The sequence below is a fragment of the Impatiens glandulifera genome, chromosome 3 (genome assembly GCF_907164915.1).
Source record: "Impatiens glandulifera chromosome 3, dImpGla2.1, whole genome shotgun sequence".
NCBI classification, from domain to species: domain Eukaryota; kingdom Viridiplantae; phylum Streptophyta; class Magnoliopsida; order Ericales; family Balsaminaceae; genus Impatiens; species Impatiens glandulifera.
Window position 1 is genome coordinate 7,976,722 of NC_061864.1, and position 27,988 is coordinate 8,004,709.

Consider the following 27,988-nt stretch of genomic DNA (forward strand, 5'->3'; position numbering starts at 1 on the left):
TAGTAAGGTGGGGGAGCGCATGATCATTATTATTAATATAAAACAAAAATGAAAAGAATATATATTTTGGCTGTCATTTGTTATGTGCACAAATGCGACCCACCACCCCCACTAAAAGCAAATCATTAATAATTATGAACTTATAAAAAAATACCATTAATTTCTAATTATTAATATATAATGAAACGGTTGTATTACAAGGTTATTGTCATATGATTTTTTCCATACAATATGTTCCCTAAGTACTTGTCCGTTACGTTACCCATATACCAAAATAGTGAGATATTATCTATAGACTATAGTTTGGTGAAATTATAAATTAAGATTTGTCATGATTAAATATTTCTTAATTAGAATCCCATCATGTCAATCTTAACCGTTTAATTTGCCATAAAGTGCACAGTTTCTCATAATTAACTATTAATTAACACCAAAATAATTAGAGATTGCTTAATATTTCCTTGATTGATGCAAATTATAATGCAACTTTCCATGATTCCTTTGTGTCTAGTATTGTCAAAAAGAGGTTAGATTCTTCAAGCTTTTGATGATGACATTATAACGAGTCAAGTTAAAGCTATGATTTTTTAGAAAGTTTGGTAAATTTATTTTTTAAAAAATAATCAAAAAGAACCATATTGATATGGGTGGTTATCTCCGGGAATAAAGATGATTTATTCTTTAGGATTAACAGATAATTAAAGATTATTCTTTCTATCTCTTATCAATTGTTAGTTTATAATAATTATAGTTTTGAACAATTATGTAATAGTAAAATGAAATTAAAAAATGGGTTATTTATTAAATAGAAAGAAAAACAGTGCATTGGGATTTTGATTAAGAGGTCGTTTGGTTGGATGGAAGAGGACATAGACTGGCTTGTCTTGTTTCCCTAATTTAATCACTTCATGGAAACTGTGCCTAGCTAGCTAAGTGCTTCACAAATAAATATATAATTAATATAATACACAATTAAAATGATACTTGTATTTTTAACTTTATAACAATAAATAACACATATAACTCAATTGATAAATCTTTTATCTAAATTATTATTTTACTAAGAAAAGTATAATTTAAAGGGTGTAACGGACTATGATGTATCTAGGGTTTGAAGTTATGATGGGTTAAAAAGTTTTGGGATGAATTTAAGATATTGTTGAGATAGACATGAAAAATTAAGTAAATATTTGATCTAATAAATGAAATTAAAAAATTGATCTTATTTATTTATTTTTTTTGATTACTTGAAACCACCAAAATCTTAACGTAGAAGACCCGTCTCAAGTAATTTAGCTACTCCAACAAAACCCTATTATTTTTCTTTATAGTTATGTTAATATTGAATTAATCTTATATATGTAACCCAATAATATGTCACTAATTTAAATTGAAAAATTTAATGAATGCTTATAGGGAATGAGTTAACTTACACAAAATAATAATTTTTTTTTTAAATGTCAGCAATTTAACTTATTATCTGAGATTTATTTTTATTAAGCCAAAATCAGAATTGATAATGTAAAAAAAGTTGAATAATTGAGTAAATTACAAAAACTATTATATATATAAGCCCATATTGGACAGTAGTTTGACCGTCAAATTGGCAGAGGATATTTACAAGTACTAATGTTTTTGTCGGCTACACATTAATTAATTAATCAATCAAGATTTTCACTAATCTTTTAATCTTGTTTATGTGCCAGTATTATATGAGTTGCTTTTTATCCGTAATATCTAATATGTGACATGGTTTGTTGTTATTATTTTTGTTTACTTTTATTAAAAAACGATAGTTACTCACAAAAAGTTACAGCAGCTATAATTTTTTGAAAATGAGGGTAAAATTGGAATATGGTTACAAAAAGTTACTGTTGCTATAATTATTTTAAAAGATAGGGGTAAAATTGAAAGACAGCTACTCACCAATCAATTTACTGCTGGTACAATCTACAAGATTTGGGATATTAATTGTTTATAAGATTTGTAATTATATTTTTAATTTTTATTTATTTATTAATACTATTAATTTCTTTATATATATATATATATATATATATATATATATATTTTTATAAGAAATTAGCATAATTTGACATTCCGAGTTTATATTCATTTCAACTTAAAATATTTTAAGTAAAAATTGAACCCATAATTTCTATTCTTCTTATAATTCAGTATTATTACTTGGGTGAGTTCATAAATGTATGAATTAATAAATAATAAAAATAATAATTATAAAAAGTTTAATGCAAAGAAAATAAAAAAAGTTAGCATTTTTCTCACACTTTTGTCCTTTGGATTCCCTTGTTTCCCTATTTGCCCCTTCAATGTTAAAAAGTTAAGAGAGAGAGAGAGAGAAACGGACGAAAGATTTCAATTTTGCAGATGTCCAGTCGTCAATCCTTCTCATTGCATTTGCATAACACGATATTCGGTTGCTGAGAACGAACAAACGAACGCCCCCCGTGTGTTTTGCTTTTGTGAGTGTGTGTGTGAGAGAGAGAGAGTGAGGGTTAGTTCGTCCGTGAAGCTCTGATACGCTCTGTTCTTGCTGGAGTGGAGCTGAGCTCTTCTAAGAACAACAGTAAAGCATTTTGGGTTTCTTTCTTCTTGTTTAGATTTCTCAAGGGATTCAACTATGGCTGGTACAGAGCAGCTTAGAAGAAGAAGAACCAGTAGCAAATGGAGACTATTTACAATAATGGTTCTTGTCATTTTCACTGGCTTGTTCTCGCTATCTTGCGCTACTAGGTTACCTGCATCTCGCCAGAAGCTTCAAGTTCAGAAACACTTAAAGAGGCTCAATAAACCCGCAGTTAAAAGCATCAAGGTCTGCATGAATCTCCATTTTCAAATAATTTCGACTTGAAATCTGAGTATTTTTATGTTTAATAGTTATTTGTTTAGAAAATCTCTCATTTGTTTTTATTGGGTATTGTTTGTTTGAGAAGAGTTCTGACGGAGATATCATAGATTGTGTACACATCTCTCAGCAACTAGCATTTGATCATCCCTTTCTCAAAGACCACAAAATTCAGGTTTTATTCTTAACTCTTAACCCACACATGATTCTTTTTCCTTTGAAAAGCCAATCTTGATTTTTTTTTATGAGTTTGGTTTACAGACGAGGCCAAGCTATCACCCAGAAGGTCTTTATAATGACATTGATGAAAGCAAGAAGGTCTCGTCAGGACGACCTAAAGAGAGAAAAACCCAAATCACCCAACTTTGGCATATGAATGGTACTAGATGCCCTGAAGACACCATACCCGTTAGAAGAACAAAGAAGGATGATATTCTAAGAGCAACTTCTGTTAAAAGACATGGTAAGAAGAAACACAGAAGCATCCCTCAACCTAGGTCTGCAGATCCCGACCTCATTAATGAAAGCGGCCATCAGGTTCATAGAAATTAACCCTTTTTTTTTTTTCTTTTATAAAAACAAAAATGCTAAATCTTTGATGGATTTTGCACTTTTCAGCATGCAATAGCTTATGTTGAAGGTGGAAAATATTATGGAGCCAAAGCAACCCTAAATGTTTGGGAACCCAAAATTCAACAACCAAACGAGTTCAGTTTATCTCAGTTATGGGTATTGGGTGGTTCCTTTGGTGAAGATCTCAACAGCATTGAAGCTGGCTGGCAGGTATGTAGGCTATAAAAGTTCAAATCTTGATCATAATCTGATTCTAGAATTTAAAAGTTTAATTTTGATTATTCATTCATTCTCAGGTTAGCCCAGATCTTTATGGAGATAACAACACCAGATTGTTCACTTACTGGACAGTATGTAGTTTTAACGTTTTCTTCAATTAAAGAATGTTTTTTTTGAAAAAATCTTGATTGTTATTATTATGTTTCACTCTAGAGTGATGCATATCAAGCAACAGGATGCTACAATCTACTTTGCTCAGGCTTTATTCAAATCAACAGCGAGATTGCTATGGGTGCTAGCATCTCTCCCGTTTCTGGATATCGTGATTCCCAATACGATATTAGTATTCTTATCTGGAAGGTGATTGAAATTTCATTTCAAACAAATTTGAAAAAGAAGGGGTAATTAATTCTGAATTGTTTGGTTATTCAAATAGGATCCTAAAGAAGGACATTGGTGGATGCAATTTGGGGATGATTACGTTATGGGTTATTGGCCTTCTTTTCTGTTCTCATACCTGACTGAGAGTGCTTCGATGATAGAGTGGGGAGGAGAGGTGGTTAATTCGGAGGCGGATGGGAAACACACGACTACAGAAATGGGGAGCGGTGGGTTCCCTGAGGAAGGGTTTGGAAAGGCTAGCTATTTCAGGAATATTCAGATAGTTGATAGTTCAAACAATTTAAAGGGTCCTAAAGGGATGGGAACTTTCAGTGAGCAGTCTAATTGTTATGATGTTCAGACAGGAAGTAATGGGGATTGGGGTCATTACTTTTATTATGGAGGTCCTGGTAGAAACCCTAACTGCCCATAAAAACATTCAATATTTCTTCTTCTTTCTTTGTTTGTTTAATGGTGGGTAGCAATAGTAGGTGGTAGTGGGGGTTCTTTCTTTTCCTCTTTTTTGTTTAGGGTTTGAGGAAAAGGAGTTGGGTCCATGAAGTTTCTTCTTTAAAGCTAGAAAGAAAGAAAACAGGACCTTCTCTTTGTGTGTCAACTTGTTTTGATTTTCTTTTCTTTTCTTTGGGTTGTAATTGTAATTGTAATGTTTCTCTTCTCTCTTCCTTTCTTTGGTTAAGACCAAAATATGGGCATGGTGCTTGCTGGGTGGGTGAGCTTTTGTAAATTCTCAGTTTTTCTTTTATTTATTTTGTAAGAGTACTAGTCTCTTTAGTGTTATGGTTACACTTTGATTAAGATTTTTTTATTTATTTAAAATTAAAAAAAACTTTGAGAAGCTGCATGCAAAAGAGTGGTAAAATAAAAATAAAGATAAGTAGTTTTTTCTCTAAAAAAATTAAAACTTACAAAAGAGTAGGGTTAGTTTGATTTATTTTCTTCTTTTTATAAAGGTTGAATATTATAAGATAATTGTTTCATATAAGAGGTTATTTATTTGAATGATTTGGGTGATACAATTTTACTTTTAATATTTTAAAATATTAAAAAATAAACAAATAAATATATTTTAATACAAAAATATATATTATTTATTTGAATTATAAACCACATTAAAGTGACTACTAGATTTAGAATTCAACCCATAATTGTTATGACATGAGAAATAAAAAAAAGGTATTTTCTTTCACAGCATGTCAGCTTTAGATGGTGATTTGGTTCAGAGTTGTTTGACCGTTGGGAGGAGGCTTAATTGATTAAGTTTAAATGCATGCATACATTTGTTTTTACCCATTAATAAAGTTATACCCAATTACAATCAACTTCTTAAGGGCTTGTTTGTTTGTGTGCTTTAAACTACTATCCATTCAAAAATTTAATATATACTTCTCTTTTTAAATAAGTATATTTTATTTTTGTCATCTAACCTATATAGGCCACTACATAAATAATATATATGGGCTGTAACTTGTTCAATTTAATGACCCAAACAATTTACTCAGAAATTAAAGTAGGCCTGCTACAAGTCATAGCCCACAAACTTAAATATATAGCTTGCACTCAAATAATTTTAAAATAAACAAATCATTATATATATCCCAGATCTTTGGTTTTAAATTGACTCAATTGAATATAAATGGATGAATATGATGTGCAGACAGCTTTTATTAATTTTTATTACATTGAAAAAATATTTAAATAATTATTATTAAATTCACAAATTTAAAAGATATATATATTTATTTTTTAAAAAATAGACCAGTTTCAGAAGAAGGGCTAAAATGGGTAAAAAGAAAGAAGAGTAGTAGGTCCCAAAAACAGACTAATTACAGCTGGATGCCACCCAACCCAATGATATTCAGTTGGCAAATATACCTACCACTCTGTTTTTCCGTTTTAAAATAAAAAAAAAAACTGAAAATTCGGGCAGCAGCGGGTAGATTCCTTCTTCTTCGCTCACTCATGTCTCTTTTTTTGAACGGGCAGCAGCTACCCGTTATTCGAGATTCTCTCTCTTTATAGTTTATATACCCTCTAATTGCACACCATCTCTTTCCAGTTCAAGTTCAGTCTAAATAGCCTTTTCCTCTCTTTCTTAGAATCTCATCAATGGAGGCATTGAAGATGATGAGGATTCTCGTTGCCGTCATGGTGGTGCTGATGGCGATCTCTGCCGTCAACAATGTCTCGGCCGCTGATTCTCCGGCACCCGCCCCTGCATCCGACGCCACCGCATTCGTTCCCGCAGTTATCGCCTCATCCTCCGTAATTGCGATGGCCTTCGGATTCCTCGTCTGAGCTATCATCATGATCTGACAGACAGACTACAAGTAGGTTGCCGCCATGATTTGATTTGATTTCATAACTCTTTCTCTGTTAATCTTACTTTTTTATACCTTACATACAGTTAGCAGATCTATTATATATGATGATGCACTGTGTGTACGTTATTATTAGTGAGTTGTTTCTTTTTCTTCATTTTGATTTATTATATATATATATATACTGTTGTCTGGCTGGCTGGCATGATTGAATATTGATTGATTATCATTCTTATATATTATTTATTTAGTGTGTGTTATTACATGTAGCTCTGCTTGCTTGATTAAGTCTGTTATCACATCAATGCCAAAATCATTATTTAAAAATCATATGGAAAACCTACTGTAGCCATGACTTAATAATATTATGCAATTGTGTTAACAAAAGCATTAACAAATGAAGTTTCCAAATAAGTAAGTAACAGGGCAAAGAATAACCTCTAATAAAATCTCATTTGGGATTTTGCCCTTTCTGCAACATCCTATTCTCAATTCCTCTGTATGCCTACTACTGTTGCCAAAGAAAGGACTTGTTTTTATTATTGTGATTGGTAAGGAACGGAATACCCACTAACTTGTTTTGCAGCATAATTATAATTATAACCCAACTGACTTCTCAAGCTTCTGGATTTGGTTGAGGAAGATCCATGTCATCTGCATACATACATACATATATAGATGCATCATAAACATATGGAGAGAGAACAACAAGAGAGACATTTCTGCATTGAAATGTGGATGGATGGATTATTTGAAATGGGGGCTAGCTAGGTCTTCTAAGTCTAGGGAGGAGATATCTATGCTTTACTTTCATGTAAAAAGAAAGAGTACTTACCATGACATGGGGAGCAATCCTAACACAGTAAACAGGAAATCCTGTGTAGAATTTCAAAGGACCTCCAGATTTCAAAGTTTTAACAGAACAATCCAAAGAACCAGTGTAAGGATATTTTCCTTGAGAATCCGGTTGCATTTTCTGGATTTGTGTTTTCACGTAGTCAAACGGAAGGCTACATGCTGCAGCAAAGAACCCTGAAACAGAACTAGCCCCAATAATTGTTGCGGCCTCACTAAAACCAAGAGAGTCTCTGCAAAACTCTACACTTTGATCGTATGAAGCTAGCATTCCCATATTCAATGCCATAGCTCTCACAACAGTAGGACCCGCACCTTTCCAAAGTGCCAAAACCCCTTCCTCGGAAGAAATACGATAAAGAGCATTGAATGCGTTCGTGTAATGCCTTTGTTGGGCCAGAGGTAAGGTAGCATCCGCCTGCATTCGGATAAGTGCTAGATCTGCCGGACTACCAACAGATGCACCAATTGCTCCGGCAGTTAAACCACATAGTGCCTTTTGATATAATGGCAGTGGTTTCCCATCATTTGCCTCAATTGCTTTGTTTGTCAAGATCCTGTTCAAAATCAACCTCTCTAATTAGTTTTTTCTCCTACTGTTTAGTCTGCCTTAGAAAAAGAGACTACTGATGACTTTCTAAGAATCACTTTAAAAAAAAAAGCTATCTTGTTCATTCATAGATATGGTCTTCCTTCCAAATCGATGGACTTTCCCTAAAAATCATAATAAAGAGTGTAATGATTTTGGTTGTTGATTCGAATGATGTGATTGATGAGTAGATTGTAGAGGTTGGACAGTGGGTTATTTGAAATTAATCTCAAATAACGCACATCAAACATGACCCAAATATGTGTAGTTGCCCCTTAGCCAAAACTGTTTGCAAGTAGAGAACAACTCACTTGAATGTTCCGAGCCGAGCAGTTGTATATGTAGCTTGCCTAAGCAGTCCAGCAGAGAGTCCCTGTCCAAGAATAAACCTAATGGTAAGTGTAGTTTCAGTTTCAGGATCTCACTACTCTAGCTGACAAATATTTGTTGCCAAATGATAGAATGAATTCCCAAAAGGTTGCATGATACTTTTCACAAGTTATAATAGTTTTCATTTTTATTCAAGGCTAATCATAGTTATTGTAATTACTAATGGATCAAGTCTTTACTCATGACCTATCTATTTGCCATATCCATGATTAGGAAGGGGTAATGGACACTGATTCTAGACTCTCGCCTGTAAGATTGTCCAATGTTTTTCCTTTCTTTTTTGTTTTTGTTTTTGTTTTGACTTAGCCTTTCGGCCTTGTTTTAATTAGTGATTACATTAATTGAGAAGAAAAAGATGGAAACAAATTACCTTGTAGAAGGCACCGACACCATCGTTCTTAAGCATGTTACGGGTCACCTCAACAGCTGATCCTTGACCCAATTGAATCCTCACCTGTGAACATCCATAATGAGCGATCGATCGATGGATCAGACATTTTGATTTTAACATATCTGGAGCATGACATCGATATTGTAGTGATTGGAAACAGAAAGGATGCATGATCTATTTGGAAGGAATGTACGTACGTACGTACCTTGATCATATCGATAGGTTGGATGACGCAGGTAGCAAGCATGCCAGAGGCTCCTCCATTGAGAAAAGGTTTCACGGTTGGCCATACGCCGGCGGAAGGCTTAGGATTATTCTCGCCCATTTTCCCTCTTCTCTCGTCCGTCGGTCGGTCGGTCGGCCGGCGAGATAACTTAACGACGACGAGAGCTGAATTGAATCGGCTCTCTCTCTCTCTCTCTCTACCTATAATACTACTATTACTACGTACACTGATGACAAAGTTACGTATATGGATTATTATACAAACAAACAAACAAACAAACAGACAGACAAGCCCTTGAACCAATTCTTTTTTATTCCAAAAAGGTATCTTAACTATTACCGCATCTTCAAAACCAAACCTTAATTTGTTTCTTGCTCATAAAGGAGCTTAAACTATTGATTCTTTTATTTTTATTTTTATTTTTTAAAATTGTCATTACAACTTAAACAAATAAAGGGGATTAAATTAAATTAAAGCTTCTGTGATCGTTATTTAAAAAGTAAATTGTCAAAATTATGTTTTCATTAAAATTTATGAGAATTTAAATTTACTTAAATAGTGTTTATATTAATATAGTCAAAATATTGGAATGAACTCTTAAATTTTTTCTATTTTTTTTTTTTTAATTTTACATGTAAAACGTTTAACATTTGGTTATGAATTTCACTTTCAACAGTTATGTAATTAATTTTATAATTAGTATATATATATATATATAATAATAATAATAATATAAATTTAATATTATTTTAAAATAAAGTCTTACTATTTCAAATAAATTATCGATTTAAAAAATATTTCTAATATAGAAATACATAATTTAATATATTAAAAAGGTAAAATAAAAAACTAGACATGAGTTTTATTTTTTTTTTAAATAATATATAATATAATCATTGCATAATTTAAAATCTAAGCCAAAAACGATTCAAATATTCCTAAACAATCAGTCCAACCTTAAATAATCTAAATAATGTAACAATAATCATTTAAATATATATATATATATATATATATATATATATATATATAATTGAATAAACTATATTAGTGACCCAAAAAAATAAACTTAAGTAAAAAAAAAATAAAAAAAAAATGATTTGTTTTTCTTTCCCTTTTTTCTTGTTACATTAGTATAAAAAATGTGAACTTTTTACCAAAATTTTAAATTGTACATATGTGAGAATGTAAATTATATAACCTAAAATTTCAAATATTTCAAGAGATTCTAAATAACCTCACAACAATCACCACCCTCTTAATTAGACAAACAATAATAATGAATGAGGAGAGAGGAAGGTGGGAGCAGAGGATATCATTTGATCTAAAGATAATGTTAATATGAATTCATATCAACATGAGGATCCCATTTGATGTAAGGCTTATAGAGAAGAAATTTAGTTGATCAATCAGGACAAGAATGGCCTAAGGCCTAATTAGATGAAACACCAGATTCAATCCATTTCATTCATCATAACATGCATACACCACTAACGTTACCACTATTTACCCATCCTTTATTATTTTCTATAAACCATGAATTTCTAGGTGGTTAGTACGCAACAACACAACATCCATAATATAAAGAAATTATACCAGTGCTGCAATTGACATGTATCTTTATTAAACAAAAAAACTTGGGTTGTCGTCAAGCCTCCCCAATTTCTCTAGCCCTATAGGGGCACCATTTGAGACTTCATTTAGGTGTTGCTGCATCCTTTCTTGGTTCCTTTAAAACCCATCAGACAAAAAAGAAAAAGAAAAAAAGGTATATAAGTTACTCTTTTTCTCTACAGATCACTTCATCAATTACTTGATTACAGACAAAACCACACTAACAATGTAGCTCAAACAGAATTATCAGATCCAAGCAGAAATTTAAGCTCCTAATTAACAAAAGAAGAATGTTACCTAATTCCATCGAAGAGTTTTTTTAAGATGGTTTATGCAGCATGATCAGGATGTTCTTTTGTAAATGAGGCATATAATGGATGATTGTATATGAGGTAAAAAATAAACTACAAAACTAGGCACTCAAAGCAAATTTTATGCAAAGAAAGGAAAGCTACATAAAAAAAATAGCCACATAAAGGTGCAACTTATAATAAATTGATTGTAAAACATAAAATGTGACCTAAAATGACATTATAATCCAAGGATTCTTTTACGCTGTAAAGAGGTAACAAAAGCTCAATATATTTAAACAAATAACATGTATGTGTGTTAGCATTGAATATCAACGGCACTATACAAATTGGATTATTGTAACAAGTTCGTTTAACATACCTGACTAAAAGTTTCTCTAGCATGTTCCAACTAAGATCCATCGTCAGAGTCTGTCATTTCTTCATGTTCAAACTCTACATCCTCCCCAATTTCTTCATCAGAGTCACTCAACTCCTCTTGTTCCATCACAATTTCTGGAACAAACTGGTCAACTTCATCATTGACACCACAGGCAGCAGCAGCAGCAGCAGCAGCATTATCACCAGATATGACCAATGAATCAAGCTTGTCTGAATTGCTTTGCTTATGGCATACATTTCTAGTTTCATGTCCTGTGGTACTTCCACCACCTGAGGCATCTAAGGCCGACCTAGTTAGATTCTGCTCAGGACCTGTAGTGGCCATGTTCTTTCTAGGAGTGGAGCTCAGACGGATGTCCAAGTCCAGTTCTCGAGACCGGTCTTTTGGACTACAGTGGTCCCTGGGCTTGGGCAGGATACCATTACGTTTACTTTGACGAGGAGGAAATTCCTCTCGTAATGTCTCTGAATTAACACAAGAGATCTGGTTGGCTGAGTTATCAATAAAGAAATCATTGATGCTGCCCTCCTTTTGCAGAAGAGGATGGAAATCAAAAGCATTTGCACATGAAGATGAAGACCCCATTTTTGACATTACAGACTTGAGATTGAGACTGAGATTTGGCTGAGGCTGATTTCCAGAGACGGGAGTTAAACAAGTTGCCAAATTTCCAGAATTGGGTGGGTAATATGGCAATTGGCCATCTTCTTTGGCCTGAAAAAACAAAGGATGCATGTCTAGATCTGACAGACAAGAGTTACTTTCGAGAGGTTTATTTTTCATCGCAGCAGATCCTGAAGGACACCCAATACTTTTTCTTCTTCTTCCTGAAGCTTCAACCTGAGGAAGTGCTGAAATGATTTCTTCCGACGTTGGAGTAAGAACACCAGTTTTAGGAGGCAGGATAGTATTAAGAGGTACAACCTGATGATTGCTTGTGAAAGCTGACTGGGACATTACTCGGACAGATGGAGGAAGATTAACAGGAGGCAAGCCTGGAGCCAACTTTACTAAGGTGCTATTTCTTGTGCGAGCTCTATCAGACTTAGAGCATCCTTGTGAGCTGTGGGAGGATGACATAGATATAGAAGAGACATAACCAGTTGGACCTTTAAAAGCAATTTGAGAGGGAGAATCTATTGAAAAACTATTCATCCGTTCACTCAAATGGGAACTATCTTGTAACGGAAAATGATTTGGTTGGTTTCTCTCCATAATCGGCATTGAAACTTCAGATGGAAGAGGAATTGAGGTCCCAGGCCTCCAATCTGCCAGAAATGCTTCATGAACATAGGTTTCGTCTTGGTTATCTACACAATCATCCCCACTGTTTTCCTCAGTGGCAGTATTAGTGCGACAGGCCTGCAGCCGACAATAATGAATGACAATTAAACAATCAGTCCTAAAATGCAATATATCACCAACAATAAGGCAGTGTTTGACACAATGTAAATGAATAAGTGCTCATTTGAATTAAGTTTATTTGATAACAGTTATTTAGATTCAACATAAATTGCTCAAAGTCTAGTTTAATTTGGTAAGCAATGAATGACTACTATAGTAGAACGTCCAAAAGACAACTTTAAACCCTGAAATTAATCAAACTAAGTCACTATAAGGGTAAATAGTCTTTAATGACATTTCAGATATTAGGTTTACTAAATCAACTTACCTAACAAGTACTTAATATTTTAGATATTTTCATTTAGATCTATTCAAAATTTATTTTCCACACACTTCACTCATTTGATACTTAAAATTATAAGTTTCAGTTTTATCAAACGCAACTTGAGCCAGAATAAGTACCTAGCTACAAGGGTGCAAAACTAGGCCGCCATTAACACTACGGCAAAGCTTCACAAAGATTTGCTAAATAAGACTTAATTTTTCTTTTGTCTATGACAAACTAAGCTATATGAAAGGTTACGTAATATACTTTCTTATTTCCCCCCGAAAGAAATGTGCTAACTTACATGAGAAGCAGGTTTAAGGTTCCTTTTATTGAATGCATATAATCTGCGTTTCTCCTTTTTGTCTGCGGTTGCTTTATATGACTTCTGCGTTCCATTAGCAATGCGCCACTGACGTGGGAGCAATGATGGATCTCGATATGGAACAACAAATTTCCACACGGACATCCAGTCATGTTTGAAAACTTTCAATCCCTGCATGATCTGGTCTCATCAACAAACAAGAAAAGGAAGCAAATCCTATAGTAAAAAATCAACAGAGACTTCCAGATAGACCTCTTGAATATGTGCTACTTCGTCCGCAGTCAAGAGAGAGTTTTTCATTCTCCTTATTGCCTGCATTTATAACTAACCAATATTAACAAAAATAAAAAATTATTATAAACAAATAGATGCTATAGGTATACTTGCATCTGTAAATAAACCAAGTTTAACCATGCTAAATGTTTGCCCTTGTCATAATACATTCTCTCAGATAATTAAACAACTCACTGCATCAAGATAAAAACATATGATTCAAGCACCTTATATGCCATCAAAAGAAAAAACAACTACGTTTTTGCATTCAAGGGACACTACATAGGGGTCAAATGAAAAGGTGAGTTCAACTACTAGAGAGCATTATGGAATCTGGGGCATATAATGACATGCAAGAGTGTTAACTCTTTGGCATAGACTTGTCAATCGGCTTATTTTATTTTGCATGATTTTTTCGTTAATTCTTGTATACTTTTGAGATCCTGCACTGTTTTGGTTGTACTGTTACTGTGCGTGATCTATCTTTGCATTGCCTTCAGTTTCAATGAAATTTTCTTTCAAAATAAAATTTAACTACTTTACCAAGAAACAACTAACTGGTCAACTCCAACATAATTACTCTGATATAGCTTGCCCTTTCGGGTATTTGAATATTCACAATTGTTCTGGTTCATTTACAGTTATTGCTTCTGTAAACATAGTAGCTAAATAATCCCAACGTGTTACATAAGGCAAATATTGTATAACTGTACGATTTTCTGCAATTTTTTCCATCCCTTTGTGTAAATAACCTAATATTGGTTCTCATACCTTGATTGAATTTTCAGGTGCTTTTGAAGATGAACGATTTTTCTGCCTAACAAAAATCTGTAAACACAATAAGTTAAACCAATAAAACTCATGTTAGAATTCCTAGAACCATATCTCTGCAACCAAATGCATGTCGAGATAATAGAGACAACTGCCTTTTGGAAGCAAACAAAGAGTAACCGTAGCAAGGAATTTAAAATGACAGGATACACAAGGAAACAGGAATACCTGATGCTTTGACTTGCAAGGAAGAAACCGTTGTTGAATTGTTTCCCAGTCAGTATTGTACTCCATCAAACCTAGGGCTAATAACCTACAAAATTAGAAAATGTTATCTTGGCCCCTTGTGAGGAATACTCTTGCCAATATATTTATTATACAAGCTTATAGTTAATAAGACAAGACAGGTATCAGTATCAAATCCTTAATCAGAAGGGAACTACTAGTTAATACACTACTAAACAGGAATACCAGAATGTTCACATAATGATTTGCGGGAACTCAGACCTCCGCAAATGGAAAAAGCAGGCGGAGATGTATAAATTTTGGTAGGGAAAAGTGCTTTGTTGGGATTATTTGCAGGTGAAGGATAACCTAAATATGACCATCTATACAAAGAAGTAGAGAGGCAAAGAGGAGCTTAGCTCTCATAAGACTCAGCTACTAGTGCTCAAGGCTTTCTTTAGTCCATTATATTAATACTACACAAATTATATGCTAACTGCAATGGCATCATGTGAGCAAAAGTTTTTATGTCTCTGGATTCCTAAAAATTCCTGCAAATTCCAAGAAGCTCGGACTGCATAACTTGAAGTGGTTCATATATGAGATCCATGTAAATAGATTTGTCTGCAAACATGTGACATAGGGATCAATGTATATTAACTTACTCATCCTCAGCATCTGTAAAAAGAACCCGATTTGCAACTGATGGCGGTGGTGGCTTATGAGGAAACAGCGCTGGATTAAACATTGGGTAAAACCTCTGAGTTAATTTTGCAATAGACTTTGGAACAAGAGCAATTGACTGCTTCTTGGTCTTTTCAACAATTGTAGCAGCCAATGTCCTCTTAGGTGGACAATCATTGGGGAAAGAAGGTGACTTTGTTGTTTGACCAATTATGCCTTTAGATACTGCCGTATCAGCTTGAGAAGAAGATTGTACATTCTGAAAAGGAAAGAGAGGATCCTTTTCAACAGGATTATCACAAGTAGCTTGGATACATTTTTGTTGATACTCCTGCATAGCTGTCAATAAATTGCATTAATCCTAGCACAATTCAAGAGTAAAAAACTGTAAACTATATCCATAATTCCTTTTGACATACCAGCAGTTACATCATCTATAAAATTTCCAACTAAACTTAGTGGAGTAATATCAAGAACAGAGGGTATGGGGCCAGCAACAGATGGTAGGACATTGCTGTCAGTAGTTTGAGTCTGAATCTCTTGCCCATTAGAAGCATATTGGTGCTTTTCCATCGAACTCATATCAGATGACTGTACTGTGCCAGAAGCACACAAATTCTGTTGATGAAAAGAATAAGAAGGTTCAATTTCAAACCAAGGTACAGAGGAAGTGAAAATTCATCTGGTGCTAAAATCTAACAGTAATGAAGGAAATCAAGAAAGATGTGGTACCCTTCTCTGGTGTATCGCTTGATCACGTTTGTGAAGCATCTCCATAATCAATTCTTGGCTTTGGGAAGCAATGTGCTTTCGAGAAGGCTCAAAAATGCAAAGGCAGTATACTTGGATTAGAAGTTGTGTGTGCTCATACATTAGACAATGCAACTGAGCAAGCTGGTATGGAGTGAATCCACTGATAGCGCCACTATGCTCTGAAGAAGAAACATAGTTCGGAGGTACCAAGACAGGAAAAGATGAAATCGGTGCACTTGGTAAGATTGGTCGCAATGACCTATTTCCCAGCCTCACAGGATTTCCCGCGCCCAGCTTAGCAGCCCTGCACTTATTTTGCCTGGTTGTAGGTCGTCGACAAGACATCTTAAGTTCTTCTTGCAAATCATGTTTTATGTTTTCATCAAGGTCACTTTCTAGTGCCTCCTCAAGTTCAAGTTCAAAATCTGCATCACTTTCTTCATCTTCATCATCAATATTTTCATTTTCTTGACATGTCCCACCGTCACCATCTCCAACTTGTAATACAGAAGCAAGAAATTTTTGGTATTCTTCTTCATCATTAGCATTTTTAAAATCATCTTCATCATCTGTTTCTTGAAGAAAAGTCTCTAGCTCATCAAGCGTAAAACTAGCAAGAGAACAACGAGCTCTAGTACGTCTAGAAATAGCATCATTATCATCTATATCAAATAGCTTCTGACAACGTGAAGTTCCTTCGCCTGTGACATCTATACCATCATCTACTCCTCTGCTTATGTTGTTCACCGAATCATTAAGTGCCCCAGGATCAGAATGAGAAATTAAATCCAATTTTCTCTTCTTCTTGAATTTCATATCAGAATCATTCTCTGATTCCTTTTCTTGCACGTATTCATTCACAGCCTCTGTGCACGTCACACTCTCCTTACCATGATCTAAATCTTGAAGCGCGTAATCTTGCTGATGAAGACCAGGTGGATTCAACAAGATATTACTAGCCAGGGAAACATTAATTTGGTCTTTAGGTGTATCATAATCCAAGCTTTCACTTTCAGAGCTCAGGCTGGAAGAAGCTTCTAGAGATGGGGAATTCTTTAAGAAAGGATTAAAATCTAAATCCTCATCTTCGTCATCGGTATCTTTCTCATCCTCCGCTTCTGAAGTGCTAACACCATGTTTGGATAAGTTTGCATTGGAAGGAGAATCATTTGGCCTATCATCACTCACAGCTTCACTGCATTGACCATTTGGATCCATTGACATTCTGACTGAATAAATAAACAGAAATAGTTTTAGTGGCCAAGAAAACTATAGGCAGAATCTGAATGAAGCATCCTTCAATTTTACCAATAACTTATTCCATTCTGAACCTAAAGAATAGAAACCAATATACCCAAGCTACTTGAACACATGCACAACATGTATGCATCCTTGATATATTGTTTCAATAGTGTATCAGATTTACAACTAATGATAAAACTCATAACATGGTTTAACATGGTTCGTGGTGATAAAATCTAATAGCTCAAATTGCAATCAAACAGATTTAACTTACAAAAAAATAAAGAATAATAGATAGAATTGACCCATTTGGGATCAACATTTGACTGATCTGGTAGTCCTTACAACAATCCAAGTATATGAAAATGGATATCTTTGAAAAACATTGCAGCGACCAACATGAGGAAACTGATGATAGAATGGTTTAAAGAATGTAAGATTAGTCTAATCCAGGCTAAAACAAGTCAACAAAAAGATAGAACTATGATTGAAGCAATACATACTCATCTTCCTGCAATATAGGTGAACACATATATACCATGAGAATCTTAATCCACAATAATGCAAGCTAAACTATTATCATGGTCAGAAGCTAGAGCAGATGTGTAATACCAGATATCTTGCAAAATACAGTTTCAGGTTCAGACATTACAAACAAATCCAACTTGTTCATATATAACATGGTAAGAACATAACATGATAATTCATGTATTTCCTCCCCCATTCTGTAAAATGACCATTGGCGATCATACAAAGTTACCCTTTTTTCAAAAGAAATATATATAACATAGTAAGAACACTGTAGGTAGTGACACAAGAATGCATTTTACCAATGAAGTGTTTTCTTTTCGCGTAAGATTCCAAAGTAACAACCGCGCAGCAGGAAAACAGAGCTTGTACGATAGAAAATGATGAATGCTGGGGTATTGAAGGCTGCAGAAGAAGCAACTGTGAGGTGAACACGGTGGAGGTAAACAGGGAAGACTCTGTTCTGCGATAATGGGTGACGAAGAATACGCGGAATTGAAGCGATCTGAATCTGATCCCTGCAAACCCAAGACGACCTTGTTCTTGCTTCAGCCAATAGAGTTTTAACCTAATTCAATAAAAATAGCAAAGAAGGGAAGGCCATAAGATTTGTAGAAGAAGAGAGCAAGAAAATGACAGAAGGGTTTGAAGAGACGAAGGCGGTAAAGGGTCCGCTTGGAAGTGATGAATTTGCCAGACAGAATACAAAAAAAGAATAATAAAGAAGACTAAAAGAGAGAAATTTGAAAAAGTAAGAAACTCAATAAATAAGAGAAAACCGGACTTATAATTGATAAATTTGTCATCTTGATTGGACTGAAATTTCTCTCATGTTATTAATAAACCATCATCTTAAACAAACAACCTTAAATCTCAACCATTTCAGCATCTAATTATTCGACCCAAATTCTTCAAACATCCTTAAACTACTGCAAAACCAACATTTTACATCTACACATGTCCCAAGAACAACATACCTTCAACCATGGAGCAATGCTTCAATTTGTTGTCTTCTATTAAGCTTGTTTCCTTTCTTATTTGAACCCCATAAATAATAATCACAACTTCTGTAAAAAAAAAAAAATCTCAATAATAAGAAAATCTAGGCCTTCCTTGTATATGTTATTGAAAATTTTGATTATTTGGATAAAAAATATAGCGAGGATATAAATAATATTTTATTTTTTTAATAATTTGAATGACATGATCCATTGTATTGATAGAATAATATTTTCTTCTTAAATAACCAACGTAACTACTTTTTTGTGTTGAAGTTACTACTAAAATGTTACTCGGCTACTAATTTTTCTTCGCGCCAATTATTGCTTCATTTACCGCCACTTATTAGTTGACCGTTATATCTTAGAAAAAAAATAAAAAATAAAGGTGTAATGATTTGAAACAAAATATACTAACACAAAAAACAAATTAGTTTTATTTGAATGTCATGCCCGCAACTGTCAACTCTTTAAAAATTTGAAACTCTTTAAAATGACGATAAAATTTTATCGAAAACTCTATTGACCCTCCTAAACTTGGATGTTTTTTACTATTTTTAATATATATATATATATATATATATATATTATAATTTTTTAATATGATAGATATTTATTTACTTAATATAGTAAATATTTTATGAAAAATAAAATCACTTATCATATGTTTTGATATGTCCTTTAATTAAATATTTTTTATTTTTTTTTATGTGCTATTACGATGATTAAGGAATGTTAACATGTTTTCCAATAAAAATAATATTTATTTTAAAGACAAGTTATGTAATTTCATAAATAAACTAATAAAAGCCTTATTCGGATTGGAGTTTTTAAAAAATTTAGAGGGAGAAAAAAATAATGATGGATGATGATTTTGAGTAGGTGATGATTCTTTTTTATAAAAAGACTTAAAATGTATTGATTTATATAAATAAAATATAAAATAGAAAGTATTTTAATATTTTGAATAATGAAATGTGTGATATGATGGTTAAGAAGTGATTAATTAAAAAATTGATTATTGTTAATTAAAAAAAAAACAAAGACAACAAGTTGAAAGAGAGATAAAAAATGATAAATATAAAATAATAATAAAACTTTATTCTACAAGTAAAGAGATAACTTACCATCAAATAAAAAAACTTATCATGACAATAATAATTTTTATAGAGTAAAAATAATAGGTTCATTTTGATTTGATTTATAATTTTTTTTTTATGTATAGCATTTGCTTAATATAATCTTATACAATAATTATGCTTATGTTAATGCAAAAATTATAATCAAATATAATTTTCTCTCTCACGAATAAGTTGAATCTTATAAAATTTAATTGAGAATAAGCTCAAAACAAATTAATTCATTACTCTTTAACTAGTATCAAAGTATCTTAAATATTGACATTAATTATTAGGAGAGTATTTATTTTGCATGGAAGTGTTGTCACTTTGATGGTAACTTTCTCAAATAAAACCTTGATTTTGTTATGTCTTGACGTTAATTCATTTACATGAAAATTATTTGCTGCTAGGTAGGTTATTTATTGTATTTACTGATATGAGAAGTACTTTAGATCGAGTTTTACATCCCTTTCTTTTATGACTATGCAAGATCTTAAGAGTTTTCAATATACTTGTCAATTATAATTTTAAGTCATCTCCACATTATTTATAATTTATGTCCTTGTATTTAGATTCATATATAAAAAATAATAATAATTAATTGGAAATTTATCTCAATCTCACTAGCCTTGTCAAAGGAAAATATTAACCTATCTTACCAAATTTTTTTTAGTAATATTTTTCTATAAATTTATATTTATTTACAATTTTTTATTAAAAAATCAACCATGATGTTACTTTTTTTTTTATAATTATTATATCATTTTATTTATTAATTAAAATACTAAATCATTCTTATTATATTTTTATTTTAAATATAAAAAATATTATAATAATTTAACCAATTAAAAACTTAAATAATTTACTTCTCTTCATTAATATTTTAAAATAATCAAATAACTCAGACTAAAAATTTGATATTTTTTTGAATTTTAATTTTACTTCTTAAATATATTTTTATTTTTATTTGTTATTTAAATTGATATCATATCCCTCCTCTAATCTAGTTAGTAGAAAATATATAATATCTCAATTTTTTATGATGATTTCGAGTCATTCGAGTCCATCAGGTTCTACACGTCTTAACCCGTGAAAATGTTAATCGCACTCCAAATAAGAAATAGCGAACTCCAAGGTTTTAAAAAATTAAGATAATAATATCCCTAATATGTTGATGAGTGATCTAGAGTAGTAGTTTTGAGTGAAAAACAAACGAGGCTTCTTGTGAGACTTTGAGAGTGCGACGGTTGATTCCGGTCTGGTCTCGGGCTGAACAATACAAAAGAGGAACTGGATTCGGTCTACTGTGGCAACTGAGACCCATATCAAATAGAGCAGAAGCAGCAGCCTTCTTTCCACGTTGCCGCAACTAATCTACAGGTTTTTCCTTTTCACCTCCTTCATATATCGCCGCCAATGGCCGTTTCTATTCCCCGGTGTTTTTTTCACAAATCGATCAAAATTTCATAACTACTGAAACGTCTCCTTATCAATTAAGAATGTTTTAGAAAAAAAAGGTACTGCCTTTGACTCTAACTCGCGCTTCATTGAATCAGAGAGATAAGGGTTGAAGAACTTGGAGGTTTTCTGAAGTGAAGATGAAGGTAGTTGGATTAGTTAGCGGCGGCAAAGACAGCTGTTACGTCATGATGAAGTGCATCGAATATGGTCATGAGGTTCTTATTTGCTTCCCCAATCTATAGTTTAATTTATGTTTTTGGTTGAATCCTTCATTGGTCACGTGGAATGAAGTTTTACTTAGTTTAGTGTTTTGATGATCTTATAGATTGTAGCGTTGGCGAACTTGTTGCCTGCTGATGATTTAGTTGATGAGCTTGATAGCTACATGTATCAAACAGTAAGATTCTTTTCTTTTTCTACCGATTCATGTATTGTGATTACAGTAGCTAATACTTTATAAGCTTAGGATGCCCTTTTGTATCTACACCTCCAGAACTTTGCTCATAAAAATTTCATGCCTGGACATGGTTCATCGTTTAGATGCTTCAATAGTTATGAAGAAACTATCTTTTTGGCTGTAGGTTTTTCACAATACTACTCCATTTGCTATCGCCATGCTTTATTTTTAGTTATATGCATTAAGTAACTTTTGTTTAGGTATTCCAACTCATCACTTATTTAAGCTTCAGCTTATGCTAAGTAACCCGCCAGCCTAGAGATCTAAGATTTAGATGAGAGCAAGGTAGAGGAGAATAACCTAAGCCTTTAGATGAAAGGGGCCAGATTATAAGATACTTCATTCAAAAGGTGAAGCCAAGCTTTGTACTCTGAATGAACTCATCATTTACTTGACTTTGAGATATTTTAGTTATGCCATGATAAAGGAACCCACCATCATTCTTCTATGAACTTCAATAACTAGAACCTGTAGAGAAAATTTTAGTAATTAGGCTTTCTTTGGATATTCTATTTCTTGATTAACTTAAAGTTTTGAAATTTCACAATGGTTATAGACCTTGTTTTTTCGGTTAATCTCCAGGCAATAAAGTCGAAATGCAACTTGGGGAAAAAGTACAGTAACCCTTTGCTTTGAATCACGAGATTTAGTCTAACTCAGAACTGTAAATAGGAAAATAGATACTCAAGTTATAGGTAGCGTAACGATCTTCATATAAGGTTTCATTTTTTAGAATTTGAATTATGGACGGTCAGTGGTAATTCAATTTGAAAGTAGGCAACTGTTGGTATCTCTTTACCTAGTGAGTAAATACAACACACAAATTGATACAGACAATTGATCAAACTTTTTCTATTATCTTCCTGCTATCAAGTGAGTATTTACAACATTCGAATTGATATGGCATATAGTTTAAAGATGTTCTCAGGGGTAACAACAAGATCATTTCTATAACAGGATTTTCTGTTCTCTACACTAATGTATGCAATTATTGTGGGCTTTCAGCTTCAGTTCCATGTTTAGCTTTGTCATAATAACTATTAGAATAAGATACTTGTGTGTAGAGTTTGTTGAACTTTCTGTCTTATAATAATAATAATCATACTAATCTAAGCATATCATTATTATATATAATTTTTTATGCTGTTTTTTAGTAATTAATGTAAGGTTGTTGAATTAATCTTAAGGTTGGACATCAGATGGTTGTTAGTTATGCAAAATGCATGGGAGTACCCCTGTTCAGAAGACGAATACAAGGATCTACAAAGTAAACTATTTAAATACTGCTCTTTCCTACACCATTTATATATCCCTTTCTTGTGACTATTTGATTTGCATTCCATTGAGATTGTATTTATGCGTCACATATACCACTTTTCTACCATGTAAGTATTGATCTTTAGTTAAGTCCTTCAAGTTCGATTCTCACTAAAAGCACCTTGATTGAAGTTGGGGGGTCATAGCGGTGGAATATTGTTCTAGCCTCCTCCACGGAAAAAAGTCATGGTCTAAAAAAGAATCTTTAGTTTGGTCATCTTCTTGTAAACCATGATAACAATGGTTGATGTATCATATTATTAATTATTATGTATGGAAAAGGTGGTTGTTTCTTATAATATGACATTTTATAAATCTGTCAAAGGTTGAATGGAAAGGGTATCTAAAACCATGTCTTAAGCAACACTATCAGTTCCAGTCACATTGAATATGAGTTGCTTGACACACCCAAGTATCTCAAGTAGTAAGAGTCGTGAAATTAAGGTGTTGATGTCTCAAGTTCGATTCTCACTCAAAGCATATTGATTGAAGTGGTATGCTTCCTCCAAGGAAAAAAGACATTTGTCTAAAAAAATATATTTTGAGCTGCTTGATAGAGATTATCCATTTTCTACAATTTCATGGTAATTCATTTTGAGTAAAATTGTAAATTTTGGACTATCATGTGTTTGAAACTAGATTTGGTAACTTCCCAATTCCTATAGTTTCCTATATCTCCCAGCTGTTGGATCAATGGTGGAATACATGGTATGACAATATTTTATTGTTCAATTCTTGAATTATGTCAGGAAACATAGCCTCAACTACAGTGCGACACCTGGAGATGAAGTTGAAGATTTATTTATCTTATTGAAGGAGGTGAAACAGCAAATACCTTCCATTACTGCTGTGACCTCTGGTGCAATTGCATCAGACTATCAAAGACTGCGGGTGGAAAGTGTATGCTCAAGGTTGGGTCTAATTTCTCTGGCATACCTTTGGAGGCAAGACCAATCATTACTTCTTCGACAAATGGTGATTCAATATTCATTAAGGATGATTGCTGTTTTACTAATAAGGTTTTCTATACTGACCATTAGTTTATTCTGCTTCAAATAGATAGATAGCAGAATTCAGGCCATCATTGTGAAGGTAACAAACAAATTCTATTTTTCTCATTCTTAAATGTTCTTCTCAAACTTGCTTTTAATTCAATGACATAGGTTGCAGCCATTGGCTTAGATCCTAAGAAGCACTTGGGAAAAGACATAGCAGAGATGGAGTCTTATCTACACAAGTTAAAGGGGTATAATACCATGATGCTGAAACTTATATAGATTCTGTACATTTTAACATCTATAGTTCCATATTTTCTGGCTTAGATTTGATGTTGGCTCTTGACAGATTGTATGGAATAAATGTTTGTGGTGAAGGAGGAGAATACGAGACACTGACCCTTGACTGTCCTTTATTTAAGGTTGGTTTGTACATCTGAATGTCTCTAATGGGCATGCAGACTTCTCTGTATTTAAAGGGAACATAAATCTACAACTCAACTACTTATATTGATCTTATTAAGACTTAAGGTGCATGTGCTAAAACTGAAAATTGTGTGTTGAATGTTAAATACTGAATTTTAATTGCAATTATAGTTAAATGTTCGAAAAATAAATTTAATAAACCAAACGAAAATATCTTAATTTTAAGTAGTTGATATGTAAGTTGATAAAATGTGGAACTAGTGTCGGGAGAGTACTCAAAGTCTATTTTACCCTTATACTAACATTATTTGATTAATTTACAAGGGTTACTGTATTACAAAGTTAATCATTCATAGCATTTAAGCCAGATTTCAGAGCTTACTTTTTTAGTTAAGTAATAAGTTGTATTAGCCTTATTTACTTAACTTTTTACTTATTAAATGTTGGTCTTCTTTCCAGAATGCTCGACTCGTGCTAGATGAATTTGAAATCAAGCTGCATTCTTTAGATTCTATTGCACCAGTTGGGGTCCTTCATCCTTTGGTATTTCGTTTGGAAAGTAAGATGGAGAACCAATCTCTAAATGGCCCTGATGATGATGTGAAAGAAGTGCTAGGAGACGATAAAAAACTATTTGAAGTGGAATGCCAGATTGCTAATGTACCATCAGACTTAGTTCAGATTGTAGAGAATAAACTCCAAATTTCAAAAACAAGAAAGGCGAATACTTTTTCGATTTCCTGTTGGTTGCAAGAGTCGTGCGGAACTTCAGCAGGTATAATAAAACATAACAAGGATATATATATATATGTTTTTTTGCCTGTTTTTTCACTCTCTTTAAAATACACGCATTATTTGTTTGGTTTACAGATTTGCAAGAGGACTTGACGTCGGTATTAATGAAGATCGAATCACAACTTTTGAAACAAGGATTCTCTTGGGAAAATGTTGTTTATATTCATTTGTATCTTGCTGATATGGAGAAGTTTGCCGTGGCAAATGAAATATATGTGAGGTTTATTACCCAGGATAAGTGCAGGTTTGGTGTTCCATCTCGTAGTACAATCGAACTCCCCCTTTGTAATGTTGGTTTGGGAAATGCATACATTGAAGTCCTTGTAGCAAATGACCAAAGCAAACGAGTTTTGCATGTCCAGAGTCTCTCCTGTTGGGCTCCCAGCTGCATTGGACCATATAGTCAGGTACGATGAAGCTGATATTTTTTGACAATCAATCACATTGAAAAACTGCCAAAATTGAAAATGATTTTTTTTCTTGCATTTGGTATGAAAAGTATGATTAAATTAGATGAATTTTCAACTTTTGTACCCACTTTTTATAATTGCATTTTATGATTTACCCTTGCTATAAGAGGGTTGGGGAGTAATGACAAGAGGGTAATTAGGACAAATCATGATTTTGTTTGCCAAAATTTTGGATTGAGGTCCAAAAAGTTTTAGTGATAACAATTTTCAGCCAAATGTAGAGTTTTTAATTTATTTATCACATTGGCAAATTCCCATAACAAAATAGCCCAGTTTAACAATCTACTCTCATGGCTTTGTGCATCTTCCTTTTTCTCTTTTCCAATAAATCAGTTTATGAGTTCAAAGGGGATATGTTTAGAATTGAAGATAAGCTTACTTTTTTTTTTCTTTTCAGGCAACCTTGCATAAGGAGATACTTCATATGGCTGGACAGTTGGGGCTTGATCCTCCCACAATGTCAATGAAAAGTGGAGGACCAGCTGTGGAACTTGAGCAGGCACTAAAAAACTCAGAGGCAGTGGCAAATTATTTTAACTGTTCTATATCAACAACCACTTTTCTCTTTGTCGTGTACTGTTCAACAACCACAACACAACTTGACAGAATCGCCGTTCAGGAAAGGCACGAGTTCATCCTGAAACAAATGAGGTCATCCAGCATCAATCAGAATGTGCGTGAAGTATTGGAACCCGTGTTTCTGTACATCCTCGTGCCTGATTTACCTAAAAGGTAAAATCAACTTTCTCCTGTATTTGGGTATAATTAATTTATATAGAGGTCAGGAAAGAATCTCATTTTGCTTACTAAACATGTGGATATAATTCTTCGTATTCTTGTCGTATTTTCTCAACTCTTTATTATGTAATAATGTTTTATTATAATATTTTATTTGTGCTCATTGTAGCGCTGCTGTGGAAGTGAAACCCATGATTTATGCTAATAACGATGATGACATGGAAGAGACAACCGATCCTGCTCCGCAAGACGTTTCTTGTCTCTTCAATCATGAAAGCTGGCACCAGTTTTGCTATCAGAAATGTGTTGTGGATGGGAAATTATGCACAACAGTCGTGTCCATCACAAAAGAACTTGCCACAATGATCTCTCCTGATTCTACAAAAGAAATGGATAAAATTGCAAAATTTTGCATTGCTATTATGGATAGAATCCTTCTTGAAAATCATTTTGGGTGGACTGATGTGATGGTTAGTTTCTCCTCTTCCTCCTTAATTCTAAAAAAGAGAAAATTATAAGCTTTATCTGTTTTTTCTTTTTGTCATGCAGACATTGAGAATCTACTATCCAACAAGGCTTGAGCTGTCTCACGCTTCATTGTCGAGCACATTTTCCAGAGCATTTGATGAATTTGTGGCAGTAACCGATAGGATTATTGGTGGTGGTGATCCACTAATCAGCTTTATTCCCGTTATAGGGGCTGGAAAATCTGCAATATCTATGGATGATGTCCTTACGTGTGAACTTCTAGCCAAGAGATCGTAACAAGTGATGTCAGCTCTTTCTCTTCCAGGTCAGAAGCTAGGCATAAACAAAATGAAATCTATTACTATGTTCAATTTAGGAATATACTAGAATTTTGGCTATTGACTTTGGCTTATTATACCTAATTTATTTGTGTGTGTGCGTGTGTGTGTGTTGGTGACTGCAAAGATATTGTATACTTTATTTGTCAGGATTATGTTTCTCTCAATGTCATTCAATCATAATTGAAAAGATTTATTGTTCTAAAAACTGTGCATGAGATATAACAAAATCAATTAAATTGGTAGAACAATTCATTTAGCATGGGATAATCCCAGAAAGCATCAGAATCATCCAAGTTAAATGAAGGCAAAGATACTGGTGTCTGCTTTTCAGGTAAGCACAGCCTTTGATCATGCTGGGCTGATAATTCAGTTAGCGATTGATCAATTCGAGTCAAACCCGCATTACAGTTCCCTACATCATTGGTTATTGTTTTTGAGGCGATTGCAGCAGGGTTCTGTTTGGATGGTTTCTTTTGGTTAAGAAGGTTTCTGATTCTGAGAGATATGGAAGATGTAGGGAATGGGAGATGGGTAAGAAAATTGGTTCTGGTATTATTGCCTCGGAGGAGGCAGGCAGCTTCGTCATAGGCCCTAGCTGCCTCCTCGGCTGTATGGAATGTGCCGAGCCACAATCTGATTTTGTGAGATGAATTCTTGATTTCTGCCACCCATTTCCCAGAAGGCCTCTGCCTCACGCCAATAAAGTTGTGTTTTCTTGAAAGGTCTTCCTTCTTCTGCCTTTGTGAACCATGCTCCATAGTCAGAAACTCACAATTCACAAATAGGGAGAGAAAG

The 27,988-nt window shown here is 33.3% G+C and overlaps 5 protein-coding genes across 5 annotated transcripts; 2 read left to right on the forward strand and 3 right to left on the reverse strand.

The window, feature by feature from the left end:
- The first annotated feature begins 2,359 nt into the window (after positions 1-2,359).
- Positions 2,360-4,831, forward strand: LOC124930230. Its single transcript, XM_047470590.1, has 7 exons — positions 2,360-2,833; positions 2,955-3,041; positions 3,128-3,403; positions 3,485-3,649; positions 3,736-3,789; positions 3,872-4,018; positions 4,095-4,831. The coding sequence occupies exons 1-7, from the start codon at positions 2,642-2,644 to the stop codon at positions 4,470-4,472; spliced, it is 1,299 nt and encodes a 432-aa protein (XP_047326546.1). The 5' UTR covers positions 2,360-2,641; the 3' UTR covers positions 4,473-4,831.
- A 2,026-nt stretch (positions 4,832-6,857) lies between these two features.
- Positions 6,858-9,034, reverse strand: LOC124931494 (mitochondrial dicarboxylate/tricarboxylate transporter DTC-like). The gene is made up of 5 exons (XM_047471972.1): positions 8,809-9,034; positions 8,583-8,666; positions 8,134-8,195; positions 7,214-7,790; positions 6,858-7,032 (listed from the first exon to the last, which is right to left on the reverse strand). Exons 1-5 carry the CDS (start codon positions 8,926-8,928, stop codon positions 6,976-6,978), a joined length of 900 nt encoding a protein of 299 aa, XP_047327928.1. The 5' UTR covers positions 8,929-9,034; the 3' UTR covers positions 6,858-6,975.
- Positions 9,035-10,270: 1,236 nt separating this feature from the next.
- LOC124929323 lies at positions 10,271-18,318 on the reverse strand. The gene is made up of 10 exons (XM_047469653.1): positions 17,909-18,318; positions 15,816-17,065; positions 15,503-15,701; positions 15,065-15,422; positions 14,403-14,487; positions 14,175-14,231; positions 13,383-13,442; positions 13,110-13,301; positions 11,116-12,498; positions 10,271-10,558 (listed from the first exon to the last, which is right to left on the reverse strand). Exons 2-9 carry the CDS (start codon positions 17,058-17,060, stop codon positions 11,146-11,148), a joined length of 3,549 nt encoding a protein of 1,182 aa, XP_047325609.1. The 5' UTR covers positions 17,061-17,065; positions 17,909-18,318; the 3' UTR covers positions 10,271-10,558; positions 11,116-11,145.
- Positions 18,319-20,927: 2,609 nt separating this feature from the next.
- On the forward strand, positions 20,928-27,357 carry LOC124929572 (diphthine--ammonia ligase). The gene is made up of 13 exons (XM_047469973.1): positions 20,928-21,105; positions 21,282-21,401; positions 21,512-21,583; positions 22,831-22,910; positions 23,710-23,935; positions 24,020-24,052; positions 24,124-24,206; positions 24,305-24,377; positions 24,841-25,156; positions 25,252-25,583; positions 26,044-26,378; positions 26,554-26,854; positions 26,934-27,357. The coding sequence occupies exons 2-13, from the start codon at positions 21,324-21,326 to the stop codon at positions 27,147-27,149; spliced, it is 2,145 nt and encodes a 714-aa protein (XP_047325929.1). The 5' UTR covers positions 20,928-21,105; positions 21,282-21,323; the 3' UTR covers positions 27,150-27,357.
- Positions 27,358-27,420: 63 nt separating this feature from the next.
- On the reverse strand, positions 27,421-27,951 carry LOC124929625 (ethylene-responsive transcription factor RAP2-11-like). Its single transcript, XM_047470030.1, has one exon. The coding sequence runs from the start codon at positions 27,949-27,951 to the stop codon at positions 27,421-27,423; it is 531 nt and encodes a 176-aa protein (XP_047325986.1).
- Between the last annotated feature and the right edge of the window lie 37 nt (positions 27,952-27,988).